At 39.9% G+C, this 20,804-nt stretch overlaps 1 protein-coding gene across 4 annotated transcripts in view; it reads right to left on the bottom strand.

The window, feature by feature from the left end:
• Positions 1-1,986: 1,986 nt before the first annotated feature.
• The window catches only part of clip1b (CAP-GLY domain containing linker protein 1b), a 38,639-nt gene continuing 19,821 nt past the window's right edge, over positions 1,987-20,804 (bottom strand). For all 4 annotated transcript variants that reach the window (XM_028602497.1, XM_028602494.1, XM_028602498.1 and 1 more), the window contains 9 exons: positions 20,505-20,579; positions 14,634-14,740; positions 9,885-9,930; positions 9,641-9,678; positions 6,279-6,369; positions 6,015-6,180; positions 5,876-5,928; positions 5,673-5,785; positions 1,987-2,993 (listed from right to left, as the gene is read on the bottom strand). In XM_028602497.1, the coding sequence (XP_028458298.1) occupies positions 2,759-2,993; positions 5,673-5,785; positions 5,876-5,928; positions 6,015-6,180; positions 6,279-6,369; positions 9,641-9,678; positions 9,885-9,930; positions 14,634-14,740; positions 20,505-20,579 (924 nt within the window). In that variant the 3' untranslated portion in view covers positions 1,987-2,758. The remainder of the gene's footprint in view (positions 2,994-5,672; positions 5,786-5,875; positions 5,929-6,014; positions 6,181-6,278; positions 6,370-9,640; positions 9,679-9,884; positions 9,931-14,633; positions 14,741-20,504; positions 20,580-20,804) is intronic.

The following is a 20,804-nucleotide window of genomic DNA, read 5'->3' as shown; positions in this document are numbered from 1 at the left end:
GACTGCCGCTGACTCAAGTGACATCAGAAGAGTACTGGCACCAAAAACGTGAGTCGAGTCGAGCAGAGCCGTACCACGCCGTGGAAACGGGGCATCAATCAGCCAATCGGCAACTCTAAATCTCACTCATATCTTGTTTTTATTAAAACTGAATTTTAGAAACGACAACCGGCTGTTTCCCCTTTAACAGACTTTGTGCTAAACTAAGCTAATCTGCCTTAGTCTCGCTTTGCCAGACCTTCCTCCACAGTGCTGCGGAGGAAGGTCTGGTTAGTCCACACAGCATTCTGGGGTGGGAGAAAAACGTGCTCTGGTTTATTGGCATTTCTTTAAACCAATCACAATTGTCTTGGGCGGGGCTAAGCTCCGGGCAGAGCAACGGTGCCTCTGCTAAATAGCCTCGGGAAGGAACTTGTTTTGGTGGAACGTGTGTACGTTCAAAAGTAGTTTTAGTCGTGCAACAGAAAACTCAGATTGGACAGATAGTCTAGCTAGCTGTCTGGATTTACCCTGCAGAGATCTGAGGAGCAGTTAGTCCTCATTGTCCCACCGGAGTTTAACTAAACTAGCTTCATATTTAGCAAACAGACATGAGTGATATCGACCTTCTCATCTAACTCTCTGCCAGAAAGCGAATAAACATATTTCGCCAAAATGTCAAACATTTGCTTTAAAGAGGGCAGTATGAAATGGGACAGCACACTGAATAATCTGCACTGACCTTCATGATAAAATCCCTTTAGTTTAAAGCGCTGTTTGTTTCTGCTGAATCTGTAAAGTGGACAGTGCAAAACTAAGTTAGTAGAGGCTTCTATAGCTCCATCTGGTAACGTTTTCATCCGGTAACATGAGGCAGATGCATTTCAAAGCCCACCTACAGTACACTACAGTAGTCCCAGTACAGACTATACACCTTCAATCAGTGCTAGCTTATGTTCCTGTAGGAAAATCACGGGTTAGCGAAGACCGACAATAAATAACAAAATGCAACAACTTCATCATCAACCAAAAACGATCCTCTGTAACTTTCAGTGGCATTATTCGAGTATATTTACCGCTAGAATGATCAACGGAACAGAAATTACACACACATGTTGAGAGAAAACTAAATAAATCTCATCAGGAGGTCCATTTAGTAGCTGCTCTGGAGCTTTTGATCGAGTCGCCACGCTGTCACGCAAACGCAGATGAACTTTTAAATCTCAAATTTTATGCCAACATAGACAAGAAGTCCTTAAAGTGCACATAAATGTTTAAACTTTAACATCTAAAAGTCCTGGGAACTGCTGCTGATGAAGATATTGTGATTACGACAAAAGCTCCCGCACTATTAAATGGACCTTGTGTAGAAAATGATTTTGTCAAACACTAAAATGTTGTTAAGCCACTTCGTACAGAACAGTAATGGCAGAGCTCCAGATGGTTTGTTAAAGTGCTCACATTTTCAGGTTCATAATTGTATTTAGTTGTATTATACCAGAATAGGTTTACATGGTTTCATTTCCAAAAAACACCATATTTTTGTCATACTGCACACTGCTGCAGCTCCTCTTTTCACCCTGTGTGTTGAGCTCTCTGTTTTAGCTACAGAGTGAGACATCTCACTTCTGTTCCATCTGTTCATATATAACGCAATAAAGGAAAGGGAACAATAGGGCTGCTCCCTCTTAGTCGATTAGTCGACTAATCGGTCGTTTTGGTCTTAGTCAACTTAGATTTCTTTAGTCCATTAGTCATGTTTGATGCTTTTTTCATGCTGAATGACTTATTTCCAAGAAACATACGAGCACATCTCTGGTAAACACAAGAATTAAAGTGGTGCTTTTGCATGACTCTTTGGGGAGAAACTCAGATTTACAGATCTGTCGATTAAATCAACTAATCGATTAGTCGGTACAATTGAATGAGTGCTAGTCGACTAAGATTTTCCTCAATCGAGCACAGCCCTAGGGAACAAGCCCAAAAAGCATAATATGAGGACTTTAACACAGAACCATCTGAGAAGCTGTCGTTGGAAACTGTTTGGGAAAGGGCAGGCACTTTAAAAAAAATACCTGGCATGTGATTGGACGAACCATTTGTCTATCAACACCCGCAATCGTTTTAAACGAACAGTCGCTGCAGTCACTATTGTGTCTTCAAATCTATGACCATATTTTTTTCCCCGAAAGTGGCCCTAATATACTCTGTCACATGTTGATAAGCTAGAATAAAGTCTCCTTACTAAATATCACTAAACATTAAAACATTTATAAACGTTTGACATGGCAGTATCACTCTCTGATTGGTGTGCAGCCGTACATACGGGAGGAATGTGTCGAGAGGTGCTTCATTTCCCTTCAGTTTGAACTGTGCTTCATTAAGTTGCATCATTTCCTGCCAAAAAAACAAAGAAATAAAGCCGAAAAAACAACACTTTTGCTTATTTTAGAAACAGACGAATGCGAAACACGATAGAAACGACGAGTGCAGAGGACGGATTCCTTTTTGTTATAAACATCGATATTGCACCAAAGCAGCATATTTGGACGAGCATTCAGCATTATAGTTTAACTTTAGAGAGAAGAGCCGCAAAGAGTAAAGGATTTAGATCAGGACAGTGGCTACCAGTGATATGCATAAATACAGTAAAAAAATACAATATGGAAAAACCTGAAGGGAGTTCAGTCGGGCTGGATGTGGGAGAGTAAAAGGTGAGTTGTATTTAGGAGAAAAAGGGAAGGAATCAAAATGCAGGTAAGGAGTTTTTTTTGAGCTACTAGAAGGTCTGATCGTCGTTGCAGGACTCGGTGGCGTGTCCGAAGGCCTCGCAGATGTCGCAGTAGGGCCTCTCGTCGCCCGGGTTGCCGTGGTAGGTGGTGTGAGGTACGGAGTCGGGGCTCTGGGCCTGAGTGGGACAGTCCTCGGTATCGTGGAGGTCAAAGCTGTCGCAGATATCGCAGAAGAGACGCAGCGTCGCCTTCTTTTCCCGCTTTGGCACACCTTCAACAAACCTTTGTGACAGAGACAAGACAAATTGTGCCTGATAGATCTTCTTCCTCGGAGCCATAGAGCTCCATTGTTGTTGAACAATCAATGAGCCACACTGTTGCTCTGGCTGACATGTTACTTCATCACAATAAACACACACACACACACGCTGTAGTTCATTCTCTATAGGATTATTAAATCTCACACACAGTGTCCTGCTGCCACAAATACTCACTACAACCACAATAAAATGCACTTTTTCCTACTGTTTGTTTGATAAAAACTAAAGTGATCAGTCTTTCTTAAAAAAAGAAACTATATTCGTGAGCTGCTTTTTAAGGTCCCATGGCATGACAATGTACCCCACCCTCCACCTTGCCCCCCCTCTCTCCTCCTCAATAGATACAGCCACAGAAATGGTACATCCTAAGGAAAGCTCATTGTGGGACTGGCTCTAGTGGCTGTAATACTGCACCAACCCTGAATTTCGGGAAAGAGACTTCAGATACAATATTAGGGGACCACTAAGGTCTATATAAAAGAGACTTCAGATACAGTATTAGGGGACCACTAAGGTCTATATAAAAGAGACTTCAGATACAGTATTAGGGGACCAGTAAGGTCTATATAAAAGAACTTCAGATACAGTATCAGGGGACCACTAAAGTCTATATAAAAGAGACCAGATACAGGGGGACCAGTAAGGCCTATATAAAAGAGACTTCAGATACAGTATTAGGGGACCACTAAAGTCTATATAAAAGAGACTTCAGATATAGTATTAGGGGACCACTAAGGTCTATATAAAAGAGACTTCAGATACAGTATTAGGGGACCACTGAGGTCTATATAAAAGAGACTTCAGATACAGTATTAGGGGACCACTAAGGTCTATATAAAAGAGACTACAGATACAGTATTAGGGGACCACTGAGGTCTATATAAAAGAGACTTCAGATACAGTATTAGGGGACCACTAAGGTCTATATAAAAGAGACTTCAGATACAGTATTAGGGGACCACTAAGGTCTATATAAAAGAGACTTCAGATACAGTATTAGGGGACCACTAAGGTCTATATAAAAGAGACTTCAGATACAGTATTAGGGGACCACTAAGGTCTATATAAAAGAGACTTCAGATACAGTATTAGGGGACCACTAAGGTCTATATAAAAGAGACTTCAGATACAGTATTAGGGGACCACTGAGGTCTATATAAAAGAGACTTCAGATACAGTATTAGGGGACCACTAAGGTCTATATAAAAGAGACTTCAGATACAGTATTAGGGGACCACTGAGGTCTATATAAAAGAGACTTCAGATACAGTATTAGGGGACCACTGAGGCCTATATAAAAGCATCCAAAGAGCACTATGTGATGGGACCTTGAAAATCAGAAGCAAATACCAACAACCGCTCAAAAAGCAGTACATTTATTCAATCAAAAGTGTCAAAGTGTCTTTTTAAGACCTAATTTTTTATACAGATTAAACAAACAACATATAATATGTTAATCATTGAGCTTTACAGGTTGGGAAAAAGCCACGCTAGCTGTTTCCCCATGTTTCCTTCCTTTATGCTTAACTAAGCTAACGTCTCTCGACGGAGCTTCACATTTAACAGACCGACATAACAGTGGTATCGACGTTTAATCTTCTCATCTAACTCTCAGCATTAAAGCGAATGAGCATTTTTCACAATTATTTCTTTAAAGAAAAAACAAATAAATCGAATTGGGCTGCTCACAACTTGATTATTTTCATTTTCCAGTAATCTGGCGTGTAGGAGCCACATATTGTATGTTGTTTACGGTCTCATCATTTATATTATTTATTGATTATTATATTGTGCACTTATATTGTAGGTGGTGGGTGTTTTCATCGTGGTTTGAGAGGAAGTGATAACATATTTGTTTGCGTCACCTGTTCACCTGTTGGTTTTTTTGGGCTTTGACAGAGAGGGGGGTGAGCCTGGGAGCGAACGCTTTCTGTTGACCGCCGCACTAGCGCACTTATTTCGACTCACAAGGTAACTTTACAATTGGTAACTGCAGTGGTAGTTGTACAGTCCTTCCTGAAAAAAATTCAACGCATAATCATAATCAGTCCGCATATTTTATGGGGGCTGCATTTTTCAAATACGCCGCACTTTTGCCGCATAAATTGCAAAATATGCGAGGCTTGCGCGATTTCATAATCCCCGCATTTTCTTTGCAAAAAAAGTCACATAATATTTCCAGCAGAAAGTTGAAAAATGTTGCGTTTACTTCACACAAGAGCATCCATTTTCCCCTGTTGGGGAACGTTATGAAGTGACGTAATTACGCGACGTGAATATCATCGAAAAGCAGGTTGTTGGGGGGGGGGGAATCACTTTTTTTTCTCTTTTTCATCAAACTGCAATTTTGCAACTTCCCGCAATTTTATCGCATAAAATTGCATAAATATATCGCATATTCCATCGCTTTTTTTTTTCGAAAACGTGCCGTATAATCAAGGATTTTTCCTGCAACAATCACAAAAAAATCTTTTTCTGGAAGGACTGGTTATATTTTACGTGTGGAGGAATAAATCATTGCAAAGTCTTGAGCGCGTTAATCTCGTGTGTTTATGCATCTCTTTGTATCAAATTTACAATAATATGAAACACAGAAAAGCACCAAGCACTGTGTATTTCTATTATTTTCTATATTTCTTACCCATCCGTCCCGTCGTTGCCGTTAAACTCAGCCAGAGCGAGCTTCTTCAGTTTGATCTTCAGCTCCTCGTTCTTCCGCTGCAGGTCAACGATCACGCTGTTCAGGAAGTTGATCTGACGTGGACGAATCGAGACACAGATCACCTTCATGTGGCGGCAGATAAGAACCGTGAACGTGATTTGATAGAGTCCTGTCAGTCTCACCTGCCCCTCAGCGAACTCCTTCTCTTCCCTCAGCTGCTCCAGAGCTGCATCGCCTGCACGAGAAATCAGAAAACAGGTTGACGAAAGGAAACTTCTCCTCGCCACAACAGCGCCAGCGCTCTCATCGCCGTCTCCTCACCTGAGGATAGAGCTTCCCTGTCTTCTCCCTCGGAGGCCTGCGTTCCCATGAGCCTTTGCTCTAGACTGTGAACGCGGCTCTGCAGCTGCGCTTTGTCTCTCTCCAGCGTCTCCACGGCCGACTGCAGCGTCTTGGCCGTGGCGTTTTCTCCTCGCAGCACGGCGATCTGCAGTGAACGATAACAAACGGATGAATCCCTCACACGGCTCAGAAAACAACAGAATGACGTTTAAAAGAAAAGATTTAAAAGTCATGCGCGAGTACCTCATTCCTCAGAGTTTCCAGTTCCTGGTCTTTGTCGGAGATTAAGGCTCCAGTGGATTTCTGTTCCGTTTCCTGATTAGAAATGGTTTCTCTGTGGAAAAATGGAGAGGTTTAGAGAGTAGCAATAGGTTGACTGAGGTTATCTTTATTCAAAAACCAGCTGAGAAGTAAACCCAAATGTTAAGCTACCATTGGACAGAGCCAGGCTAGCTGTTTCCCCCTGTTTCCAGTCTTTATGCTAAGCTACGCTACCTGTCTCCCGGCTGTAATTTCATAGTCAGTGGACGGATAGGAGTGTGGTGTCAAACTTCTCATCTACAGCTTAGCAAAAGTTCAATCAGGAAAACTCCCTTTACTCACTCATCCATTCTCATTTCTCTCCGCATCACTCTCCACCTTCTACTCTGTGGGTGTTCACTTTAGTAGTCCAACCAGATCTTTTTTTCTTTTTTAAAGATTATTTTTTGGGGCAGATGAAGACACAAAAGGGGGAGAGAGAAGGGGAATGACCTGCAGCAAAGGGCCACAGGTCGGAGTCAAACCCGTGGCAGCCGCGTCGCGGAGTAAACCTCTATATATGTGCACCTGCTCTACCAACTGAGCTAACCCGGCAACGTCCAACCAGATCTTAGATCGATCTTAGCCAATCATCTTCTTGCTGTCAAACTTTGAAATCTGTTCTCCTCTCTGCTACGGTCAGTTGTCATTTCAGTACAAACAGATGCGGTCCTCCAGTCTTCTTCACACCAATTCTGCTCCACATTCACATCGTCCTCCAGGTCTTCAGCAACTCTCTTCCCCACCACCACCACCAGCAATGTCTAGACCCCAGGGGGGAAATATCCTCAACTAATCCCGGCATCGCTACCCCCCTAAATCCTAAATATACCACGTCACGATGGAGTCTAAACGCCAACGACTCTTTTCAAATGATTTGTAATCATGCTAAATTGTATTGTTCTCTCTTAATAAAGTCTCTCCTGATTGAACTCTCACTAAAGTGAATAAGAGACTTTTCCAAAATGTCAAACTATGGATTTAATTACTTTTGTTTTTTCAGTAATTTAGGCATATTTTCAAGTTTCTTTGTAAGGACCAAATGTGATTATAATGTGTTATTTGCTTGGTTGAAGGTACACTGTAGAGTTTTACTCTACTTTATTGTCAGTTTACATTGAATTTCTTGTGTTTACATTTAGTGTTTCTTGCCTAAAAACATTGTGTGTATCCTTGAGGTCTAATGAGTTGAATCAATTTCCTTCCTCATGTTTGCTAGCTTGCATTCTTCTTCAATGCCTTTGTTGGTGCATTACTATGTTTTGTTCGGGCATTGCCACCATCAAAACATGGCTTCATAGAGCTACTAGTGGTCAAAAGCTCCAATATATATGCATAAATAAAAAGCCGTTAGGACTTAATTGTTCCCCTTTTACTTGTGAAATCAAACCAAGCTATTTTAATGCATAAAAGATTAGAATAGATAGATGGATTTTACATTAACATTAATAAAACAGTGAAAAACCTAGAGTGGGTAAACCCATCCCAATCTGCCAGCGATTTGATTTCACCCTGCAGCTCAGGCTGGAAACCTGTACATTTTTCTATCTTGCTTCCGTTACAAATCTGCGGGGACCAATCACAAACTGGCTTATCCACCTGCCGCGCTATTGGCGGGTTTAACACAATGACGATAGCGCAAGCGACGGCAAGAGGCTTTTTGTTTACATTCAACATGATGGCCACGGAAGCGCAGCAACCCGTTGATGCCGCTCTGCAAAGTACGTCTCCAGGATCGTTGGTCTGATTGGTTAAGGACTGTCCAATCACGTACAGAGTCATTTCAACTATGCCCGTTGATCACGCCTCTTGTGCAGGAAAAAATCCAGGGAGCAGACTCCCCAGACTAATCTGTCTAGTCTATCTGGTGATATGAAAAACCAGGAATTCAATATAAATTCACAACCAAGAATCACCTTCGCTGGAGCTCAGTGGACTTTACAGCTGTGGATTTCAACCACCTGCCTCCAAAAATCAATAGCAACAGATCAGTGACACCCAGCCGACAACATCTCTGTTTTATGGATAAATTAAACTAGATGTGAAGCAGGTCGTTTCACCGAATCACATCTCCTGTCTTTCCCATGTTCACCTGAGAAGACTCCCTCCTATTACTTATCTATTACTTCTGCTCTAATTATCGTGCATCACCTCTTCATTATCCTCCGGCCGACACCACAGAGATTGTCGGCTGCCTTCCACAGCCCTTTTCCTTCACTTTGTCTCTCAGATCTTACATCAGACACAACCTGCCTCAGCCGTCTATCATCCTCACTTTATCCAACGTTCACTCTCAACGTAAGTCGCTGCTCTGAAGGTTGAGCTGAGGTGTTTTTTAATCCCCTGATTACTGAGCTGAGACGCACGCGTGAGACGACACAAAACTTTCTTTTGTTTCCAGACTTAGACCAAAAACAATGAATAGATGTAATAGGTTTTAAACATCTAACTGTACTATCAGATATGAAAAAGTCTGTCAGGAATAAACCCTGTTATTGTTCGGTACTTGTATATCACATGGGTATTTCAATATATCACTCCACTTTCAGAGGCAAATATTTTACTTTTTACTCTACTACATTTATTTAGTTTTATAGTCAATTTTCAGATTAATATTTTACTTACAAAAACATACAGTTTATAAAAGATGATGCATTATTATAGATTAAACTACCCAACAGGATATGCAGCAAATCAAATAAACTTTTTTTCTACTTTTACATAGGTAAATTATTTTAATACTTCTTCATGCAGTGAAAACAACATATTATCTACATCTACAAACATGTAATCAAATAATCAAGAACATAATCAGAAGATCGATCAATGAAAAATAATAATGAAAACAATCGTTAGTTGCAGCCTGTTAATAACTGGTTGTATACCAGTCGGGATGATTTATCAGTGGCATTATTGAGAAATGCATTTATAAACAAAACATGTCCTTAAATCTGCACACAACTACATACTAGTGTGTTATAATCCATTAATTAGCTGTGTATGTGCAGTTTATAAATGCTGAATAGGGAATTAAAAAGGGTGTGACCTATTACGAGCCAGTGTGTAATCAGTTAGTTAATGATTAACTTAAACGTCCATAAATATGGATTTATGATTATCAATTAAATCACACATTTAAAAGCATCAATTTTCACACTTTCAAGTATTTAAAGTGTGTACAACTACACAAGTGGCTGTCAGATAACATATCAAAGCCAGAGTCCGCGATTGTATAAAAAAAAAGAAGTCACATGACAGAAATAGACAGAAATAGCATGCTAGGAACATGTTTCCTAGTTTCTTACCTGGTCTTCATGTCTGGCATGTTACGGTCGTCTTTGTGCTGAGAGGCAAACACACAAATATAGAGGCATTTAAATAGAAGCTAAACCCGTCTGAGCTTTAAGAGTTTAGTCACAGCAGGAGGTAAATCCTCGCTATGCCGAAACCTATACATCAAATCACAGTTTCTGACTTAACAAATCTATAACGGGATGAAGGAAATCATGTATATAATAATACAGATTTTTGGAAAGGTCAGTACTGTACCTCGTCGAGATGCTGAGACTTCTGGGAGGCCAGCTTCAGCTCCTCACTGAGAGAGACGAGAAAGAAAAGGAGAGGCGACACACTTAAAGAGCTGCACTGAAGCCTGTAGAGTCTGTGATACTGTATATCTGTGTCACCATCGCTACTGTATGCTCAAATCTGGTGTGCAGCCAGATGTGTTCACATCTGTTAAACATGCACACAAACATACACACACATACTGACATGCACCCACAAAAGAACTGAATGTTTCACCTGCTTTGATTTTAGGTGCAAAAAAATCTATGAGAATTGCTCATTTCAGATTTGGTTCTGAGCTGTCAAGTCTGTTACACGTTAGATGAACTTGCATTTTTCTGTGTTATGTGTGACTGAAAAGAGAAAATGTTACAAAAGATTTATGGTTTCACTCAGAGCTGCAAGGGTTAGTCCATTAATTGATTTTTGATCTTCGGGGAAAATAACCGGCATCACGTAAGTCATTTTGTAATTATTTTAAGCAACTCTAACACAAAGGAGTTCCGTTTTTTGTCTGTTTTATGTCATAAATCTGTCAAATATATTTTTGACTGTTCGTCGGGTAAAAACAAGACATTTGAAGATGTCACCTTGGAGTCAATAAAACTAGGATGGATATGTTTTCACATAATGAAAATAATTGTTAGTTGCAGCCCTTGTTTCACTTTTTATGCAATTAAAAAGGACCGCATCATCACTACAGTTGACCTCTTTTTACATTACACATAGCTGAAGAGAGACAGGAAATGGGGGAGCGAGAGGGGGGATGACATGCAGCAAAGGGCCTTGAGTCAGATTTGAACCCGGACTGCTGGCAAGGACTGATCCTACATGGGGTGTGCGCCCTACCAGGTGAGCTAGAGGCTGCCCCACACATACACACTGTTAATATAAAATATTGATTATAGAAGCTTTAAAGCAAACCAAGCCTATTAAAAAAAGCTCTGGTTTAAAAATGTAAGATGTATTCAAGTCAATTACTAAAAAGGAGGCAGAATCAGTGGGACCACACGTACACTGATATAATCCACAGACTCAAAAAGCCATCTGTTGTGTGTATATCTGATGCTTATGTAGACTTCTACATTGTCCTATTTTAAACATCTTAAAGGATTTGAAAGCTGTAAAGCCCACAGTGGTTAATACACTGTAGTGCTACAAAGATACAGTAGTGATACAGTACATCCACAAGTCGTGAAAAAAATACCATCAGGATATCATAAAGCTGACAGTGTAATCTGAGCATGAGATCAAATTCAGACCAGAGGCAGCTGCGCAGACTGTGTTGTCTGGGAATTTATGAATCTGGATATTTTTAGATGCTGGAACCAAATGGTTTTCTGGAGAAATTGAAATTAGCTCCATGTGGGTCATTCTTAGGATTTGTGTCAAAGGAAGAAGCTACGTGTGACTAATAGTTTCATCTGAGCACCAGCTGGGTGAAATGTTTAGCTGCCTGCTGTATAATCACATCGGCCATGCCTCTACAGCATCCACTCACAACACAACAGGGAGGAGTTAACGGAAACTGCACTATATTAAAAAAAAATGGTCCATCACATATACTTTGAAACATCAATGCTGTCTCTGTCACTTTATTCTCTTTTAGGATGTAAAAGAAACAAATGTAGCACAATGTGAAGCATCAGCTTCTCCAATTTTACTTTGAAAACTGTTTCAAGTCTCATCTATAATTGAATATTACTGTAGTTCTACGCTTCATGTCTCACCAAAGAGAACTCAAACTGCAACACACCAAAACACATAGATGAAAACAAGAAATCCTAAAGCTGCATTCATTTCTTCTGATTGGTTTGACCACTTTAGTCCAGAATTAAATGGCAATGTTTGGATTAATCATTAAATTTAGTAAAGCCATGTATCTTCCTGAGGATGAATCCAACTGACTTTGGTGATCCTGGGACCTTTTCTTTTAACGCCAACATGAGGTTAACATTTGTGTTTTCTTTTACATAATTTACCTCCACAACTGGATTTCCATAAAATTTGATTATTAAATTCATGTTCACCCCAGGATGAATGAAATAGGTAATAACCTTTTTTGATCCCTCCACTTTTCATAGGGTCAAAATATTAATTTGACTAATACTTTATTCTGACGAAATACCTGCAAAACTAATCCTAATCCAATCAGCCTCAGAAGTACATTGTGTTTACTGCTAATTAGCAAATGTTAGCATGCTAACACGTTAAACTAAAATGGTGAAAATAATACCTGCTAAAGAACAGCACATTGTTATTGTGAGCATATTAGTATGCTGACGTTAGCACTTAGCTCAAGCATGGCTGTGGACCCTTGTTTAAAAAGCATAACTTGTAAATGAGGACAGTTTTTCTCCGGAAAATAAAGCCTATATGCACACAGCAGCTACAACGACGACAACAGACAAAGTGTTGAGGATTTGACCCACAGTAGCACCAAAAACAAACAGACAAAGATGTTGAGGATTCCCCACACACACACACACACCCACACACACACACACACAAACACACACACACACACACAAAACACACACACACACACACACACACACACACACACACACACACACACACACACACACACACACACACACACACACACACACTGATGTCATAGTGAAATCAGCCGCCATGTAGGAGCCAGGCGGTCCTAGGAGGAGAGAGGGAGCGATTATATAACATCAGTCTGAGGAAGGATGGAGGAACACTGTTGAGATGAGACAGGATGGGGGTGGAGGGAAGGAAACTGCAATAAAGCCACAGAGGTGTTTAACATGATTAATAGACATTTGTGTTTTTAATTCGGCATTCATAGAAAAACAGACGTTCCTTAAGGAGGATGAAGCTGCTTTTGTTTCACTGTAACTAAAGATATTTTGTTGACATGTCCGTCTGCTACCCCTCCTTCAGGATGCTACATATTGATGACTATAATTCAGCCAATTGGATCCATCTGACGTCACAGCTCTGATGACTCAGGGGAGGTGTGGCAGAATGATGAAAGATCAAAAACACACCACATACTTCTGCACGCGCGCACACTCACGCACACGCACACACACACACACACACACACACACACACACACACACACACACACACACACACTATAAATAGACCTTGACATCAGGCTGGAGATTTACCACAAACAGAACAAAGTAAAGTAAAAACATTGCTGTTAAAAGATGGAATCTGTTTACCCCGCATCAAAAACTTCTGTTTCAGATGAGCGATCAGTTAAAGCTCGGCTGGTAATTAAAAAATATTTATGAATTTGTTGCTATGCCAACACAGTGGGAGATATGAAAGTATCGGAATCTTGCTTTATCATATTTTGCTCTCATCGATCCACAGAGGTCTTAAAGGGCCATACCCGTGGTGTTTCATGTTTGATGTTTCCATTTAGTACTTAATGAGTACTGTACTTCTGAATGCATTTTTTCATCCACTCAGTGGATACATTGGTTTTCATTCCTTTCCATAAGAAAGTAAAGTAAAACGTAATGTAAGGGTGGTGATGGCACAGTGGATATGACACATGCCTTTGGTGTGGGAGACCCAGGTTTGATTCCCACTGCGATACATCCACCAATGTGTTCCTGAGCGAGACACTTAACCCCTAGTTGCCCTAGTGGCATGCGACCTCTGACACATAGCAATTGTAAGTCGCTTTGGATAAAAGCGTCAGCTAAATGACATGTAATCTAACTAATTGCTTTTGATGCTGATTATTAGTGAAGTGATATGTAACTAGTTGTTTCATGAGTAATGTGGAACAAGTACTTGATTACAGTTTCCAAGAAACTTGCCTAACTCCAATCGTTATTGTGTTCATAACTAACCTTCTCTTCTACAGATATGTGTATCTGTTCAAAAGGTGTATATTTCATTTTTCTCTCTTTTAAATCTATTTTTCCATGCATGAAAGGAAATGTTTATGTATCTTACATATTGCAATTGTACTGGTAATTGAGCATCTTTCAATAAAAAAAATCTTTACAAAAAAAACTTGCCCAACACTGGTTTCCACACAATGATAATAATACTGCCACTTTTACAGAAATTTGTCGATTAATTTGATTTTCAATCCATACGGAAATGAATGGAAACCAAACGCTACCGGAAAAGTACATCTGAAACATACATATACTATACTATACTATAACATACATGAAAATGTATAAGTGTAACATGTAAAAGAATACAGCATTTGTAGTTAAGGATCTTAACCCTGTCCTTTAAGGATGAACAACATTTTGAGGACTCTTGGTTTGAAATGTTTTATATCGAAGCAATTATATGCAAGACTTTTTTTTATTTTTATTGTGATTATGAGTGTTGGGCATTGTGCTTCAACCATCATCCATAATCACATAATAGCACCCTCTGGCTAATTATGGGCTTTACACAACAATTTAAAGCATATTTACAAGTAGAAGCATTCCTTCTGGAGAGCTACAGACGGAGCCACGTTAATAACACATTTGACATTTTAGCGTTGAGTTTTTCAAATGTTTATTTAAATGTTTAAAAGCAATTAAATCCAGCCACATTTGCAGAGTCCTTTATTTCATTAGAGTTTGAAAATGCAGGCTGGATTTTTAATCATTAGTTGAGACCCACAGGGCAGATTAACCACACCAGTCTAATGAACTGGCTGGCTGGGGTCACCTTTAGAGGCGACACGCGCCAGGAAAAAACACATTAGTTATCATGAGTACTCACATTTCCTTGCAGAGGACTCCGATTAGCTGGTTTTCTGAGCTGCTCCGCTCTTTCGACAGACTGAGCTCCTCCTGGTATTTGGAGTTCTGCTGTTTTAAAGCCTCGAGCTACAGAGGAACAGATACAGGAAAGAGAGTCAGAAAGAATATATACACACAAAGTTACAACGACAAAGAACATAAGGGGAGTAAGAGCTTTTTCTCTTTTGCTCATCTTAACATATTCAAAGCATTAATGTTGTTACTGTACACTTCAGCCTGATTCGGACTGGATTTATTTCTCAAGGGGATGTGGGGTGATTTTACCATTACTTGCACTAGTCAGTGATTTTAATCCCATCCTGAGCACGAATGTGGATACATTTTCACTCTGTGATAATTACAGCTGCAATTAATGACTCCGAACTGGCTGTTCCTCCAGTAATTTGAATCCCATCTGAAATGACGTCCTTGTATTTTAAAGAGGATCCAATGTGACGACAGAGAAGAATAAAGCCATCAGGAGAGTAAGAGATCATCAAATATGCTGTTGTAATGTCAGCTACAAAATACTTGTACTCTTTTAGCCTATATTTGTTTAGATTTTGGCAAACTGGCACCATGGGACCAGCGCCTTTGTTTGGCTGCAGGACCAGATGTCTGCTTGCCTGTGCTGGACTACCTCAACCCCAACACCCCCATCCCCATGCCCCCAACACCCCCCCTCCACATTGCGTGTCTTGTTTGCCCTTGTAATGGTTATGTGCTTATATTATGTTGCTGAGGTGTTTTTTTTCCTGTTCCCAAACTGTACTCCTAGTGGGGGCATAGTCTGGGAGTTGCCTTTTTCTCCTCGTCTCTCCTCATGTCATGCTGTATTTTCTTTACCCCATATTTGTTTGTATGTACCTTGTGAAGCGCTTTGTTGATTTGTTTATCTGTGAAATGCGCTATATAAATAAAATTGGATTGGATTGGATTGGATTAAAAGTATGCTGAATTAGCTATTAGCAGTTTCTGTTGGAAGTGTATCTATTGATGTACAGACAACTATCACTGGATTACTTTGATGCTGAAGAAAACTTAAAAATAAGACAAATATATAGATACGATAAAGAGAGGCAGGGAATCTTCATGTTACAAAAGCTGGAACCAGCAAATCTTTGGCACTTCTGCTTGAAAATGTATCTTAACAATTTATCAGATATCAAAATAGTTCCCAACTGGGGCAATCCCAAAGTTTAGGGGTTAAGATTCTGGCAATGAACCAGAATGACCCCGGTTCAAGTCCCGCCCGAGACCTTTGCTGCATCTCACTAATAATCTCGCTAATTTCATGTAATCTCTTTACTGTCTTGACCTAATTAAATCTATGTTGACCCCTAATCGATTAATCAACCAATCGTTTCAGCACTACTATACACCATAAACATACAGTATAATCAACATTATATTCCCATGTCCCATTTAAAATCTTTCACATCAGAGGCAACGCTGCGGTCCCAAAAGAGACATTCTGGGTCATCAAAAGTGAAACTGCGGTTAATTCTTAAAATACACAACACCTTGATATTTGAGTCAGCAGAGAGCAGAATGGGTTCAATTCATGCGAAACTAAAAATAAAAGCCTCAAAGACATCACTTACTCCAACTTTAACCCATTGGAAACTATTAGTTACTTATTAAAGTCAGATATGTGTGATTCTAAACACATCTCATACATCATGAAATCGGCACCTGCAGGGCTGCGGGCCCCGCAGCCTTAAAATAGCAATAGTCAATGACTAATTAACAAGTGACTTTTAAATCAATGCCTTTTCTGCAGCTGGCTTCAGATAAAATAAAATAAATAAATAAAAAACTCATCTTTAACGAGTCACACTGAAACCGCCTGCAGCATATTTCTGTTTGCACATTAACACTTCATCAAGTGTGTCATCAACTGTGTTTTGGATGCCTTTGCATGGGAGTTTTTGACTTTTAAAAACACTTCAATAATATTAACCTACACCTCCAAAGCGAGATCTGGTCTGCACAGCGTGCTCACATATAAACATGCAGAAATATACACAAATGCAGAATGTAGACAGGTTATCTTCTCTGGTCACAAGCACAGGCTACATCACAACATGATATACATGTGTATGAGTGTTTTGTCCTTGCTCTTTTTGAGAAGAAAAATAAATAAAATTTGATCCCAAAGAAAAAGAAGCCTATTTAGAGACAAATTAGCACCATTTCTACCTGCATACAGTGGCAGTAAAATGCCCCTGGATCTGCTGCACTGATCAGGTTTGAATCCCGGGCTAAAAAGCAAAACAAAAGCCGACAGTCCTACCTGGTAGTGAGGTGAGTAGATGTTACTGGAGTAACCCTGATGCAGAGCAGCTATATCCATACCTAAACAGCTCACCACTGCTGGATTTCAAACTATGTTCACCTACTAAACAACAGCAGTGTTGTTGCTATGTCACCCTCTCTCTCTACAGCATCACATGGAGACTAAAACAAGCTGGGCATCAATAAACCATCAGCTCTCATCCCCCGCTATGCACGGCTGCGAGAGGGAAATGGAGAGCGTGTCGCCTCAGCAGTCTCTCTCTCTCTCTCTCTCTCTCTCTCTCTCTCTCTCTCTCACACTGTTGTGTTAAAGAAGCTGAGCACTTCCATTATGTAAGCCCAACCAGAATAAGCCCCCCCACCCCCCACCAGCATTCTGCTGCTCACACTCTCGTTTCCCCCCCATCTCCAACACCATATGTACACACTCCTCTAAACGATTCACCTTTCATTCAGTGTTTAACATGAATCACAGCAAAGTAGCTGACCTGACCTGCAGGCGCTAGCTGACTCCTTACACTACCAGGTCGGATAAAAACTACAAGCCAAAATGTTGTAGTCTCTCATACTGTTTAAGTGATGTGTCTGTACACAGACGGTCTAACTAGGGCTGCAACTACAAAGAAAAAGCATGTTAATGTTCTGTCTCCATCTCCCGCTAGACTCCAGAAATACTCAGTTTATTATAATATTACAATAACTAGTAAATAACAACAACCTAAAAGCTGAAACCAGCAAATTGTTGGCAATTTTTTCTCAAAAAGTGACACAAACAGGGGTGTCTCCGTGTCTCTAGTTTGATAGGAGAATGGTGATCATTTTCGACATATTTAAGCTCCTTTTGGCTGACCAAAACCCAAAGATATTCTATCTATCTGAAAACTAAATCAGAATAAATCAGAAAACCAGCAAATTACCACAACTGAGACACCGTTCAAACCAAAAAGGTTTGTGGAAGGACGATATTAAGCATGACAAAATAAAAAGCATGTTTGTATTTTGTCCCTATCTCCTTCTCTACACAAGAATCCCCAAATATTTAGTTTATTTTCATAAAAGATGATGAAAAACAGCAAATAACCACAACTGAAAAGCTGAAAACTGCAATTTTTCTCGCATTTTGTTGCATCTCTCTACCTCATTTCCTTGTCGTCTCCCTACTGGTGATCTCTAATAAAAGGCTTAAAAATTACACAAATTAAAAATGATATTAATAAAAACACTCAAACTATTTAATTGATTGTCAAAGTTTCAGCTCTGGATCCAACAGATGTGACAGACAAGAGGCCAAACCGTCCAGCCAGGCCTCTCACACACACACACACACACACACACACACACACACACACACACACACACACACACACACACACACACACACACACACACACACACACATGCAGCATTACATCACAACTTACAGCAACATGGCTGAGAGAACAGAAGCAGACACACATGTGCGCACACACACAGACACACACGCGCGCACACACACACGCGCGCACACACAGACACACACGCAGCATTACATCACAACTTACAGCAACATGGCTGAGCGAACAGAAGCAGATGTTAGAGTGTCCTGCTGAATAAATTACAACGTGTGTTTCTTTGACTCCACAGAGACAAAACTCCTGTTCTCTTCATTGTAGCTGCAAAAACATTTTTTCATTTTTGATGTAGGTAAGTATTTTGTCTGTTGTTCGGTCAAACCTTTAAATATTGTATGTTACCTTACGCCCTGTTTAGGTGAGTGTAAACATTTTAGTCAGCAATGCCACTTTTGTTTATTGCCTATAATGATCGATTTGAATTTAAATTCACAGACAAGAGTAGAAAAGAACAATGTCATGGAGAAAGGGTCACTACACTAGTACTGTATACAAGCGGTGGTATGGAGGTATTTATTTTAGGTGCATATTTTATTTCACTATACTATAAAACACAGTTAACACTATGGACTGCAAAATGACTAAAATTAAATATATAAATAAATATTTAATGAGGTAACAAGTTATTTTAAACCCCCCCCCCCTCCAAATTTATCATTTATAGGTAATATAATAAATTATGTATTACACAATATTACGTAGCTGTGAGCACAAATAAGGACATTTTTACGTGTTTATTATTGTATTTGTCAAAAACTAAAACTCCTCCTATGAAGCATCTGTAACTGGTGTATATAATCATAATCATAATAAATATGTATTTTATATTCACTAAGTTATTTATTAATTAAGTGTGTAAACTGTTGTACTGTTTTATTACATTATGTACTATATTATATTTCTTTTTTTTTCAAGATTATTTTTTTGGGCTTTTCCCTTTAATGACAGTGGATAGACCGGAAAGGGGGAGAGAGATGGGGGATGACACGCAGCAAAGGGCAGCAGGTCGGATTCGAACCCGAGCCGCTGCAGGACTCAGCCTGTACTATATTATATTTCTATATTATACAGACAAACACTACGTTTCCTAACTGATATAGTTTACAAGTACAATACAGGTCTTGGATACTGTATGTATGTGTACTGCTTTCCTTGTAACTTGAGTGTAATTGCTCTTTTATAGTTCAGATGTTTCCTCTGGGGATCATACAAACCTCTTGCACCTTAAAATCAGTGCCTTAAATACTTCAATCCCCAATAACAGCAGGTAGAGTTATGTTGCAGTGCTGAAATATGTTGCATCATGAAAAAGATTTATGCCAAACAGAAAGCATGTTTACGTTCCGTCTCTAATCTCCCGTCTCGATTTTCCTCGCTGTCATGACTCCGAACATCTGGAGCTCACAAACAGCTGGAGTCAGAGGGAATGTAGGAGAACAAGAGGGCACCAGAGAGCCACGGACTGAGTGAACGGCTGCAGGTGGAACGGATTGAGTATGAAATGATACAAATATCAAGTTACAGATGGAGGCTGAGAGGGAAGACACGGAGAAGAGAATAAAACAGAGCGAGAATGAGATGGCCCACAGTATTTCATGCATGGCTGATTAAACGCGATGACTGGGACTTGGACAGTCACATGCGGTCAGTGTGGCCATCCTGAATACGTAATAAAAACCCTGCGGGCATCAAATGCTAAACGTATGCATGCGTACGTGTGAATCCTTTCACGGGGCTGTGGACACTTAAAGGGACAGTTCGGATTTTTTGAAGGTTGTATGAGCTACTTGTCCATAGTCAGTGTGTTAGCTACAGTAGATGGCGGTCGGCACGACAACAGTTTGGAGAAGCAGGCAGGAGTACCGACGCGGAAGCTACGGTAAGCAATGTCCTGCTGTGGACGGAGACAGCAGCTTTAGCTACAGCTGATAAAATCTGCTTGTCAAGGCTAGACATGAAAAAATGCTTTTGTTTGCTTCTATTTTCATTTTGTTTCAAAGATTTTTTTTTATTTTGTGTGCTAAATCTGCCACCGTTATCACTGCATATAAGATATGTGAGAGTGTTAAGACTGTCCAAAGAGCATACCAAAAATACAACTTCTAATAAAATGACAACTTGGGGCCTTCAGTGACAGTACAGTCACTGCTGTATCTGCTCACCTGTGTCTCCAGTGTCTTATTGTCATTGGTCAGCTGCTCAAAAGACAGGGCCGTCCTCTCTGACTTTTCAGTAGCCTGAAAAAACATTAATAATATTTAGCTACACAGGGTATGGAAATATGTATGAAAAAACCAACTTGTTTTCATGAGAATATTTGTTTTGTGATCAAGAGAAAATGGTTTTATTATTGCCTGATCTCGACATTACATACTGTCCAAAAAGAAATACTTTTTCGTGATCATGAACTCGTTATTTTGAGATCACGGGGAAACAGAACATGTCCTGTTCAGATCATTAAA

The sequence above is a fragment of the Perca flavescens genome, chromosome 16 (assembly GCF_004354835.1).
Source record: "Perca flavescens isolate YP-PL-M2 chromosome 16, PFLA_1.0, whole genome shotgun sequence".
In the NCBI taxonomy this organism is placed as follows: domain Eukaryota; kingdom Metazoa; phylum Chordata; class Actinopteri; order Perciformes; family Percidae; genus Perca; species Perca flavescens.
Note: the sequence above shows the minus strand (reverse complement) of the source record. Positions and strands in the feature narration are given on the sequence as shown.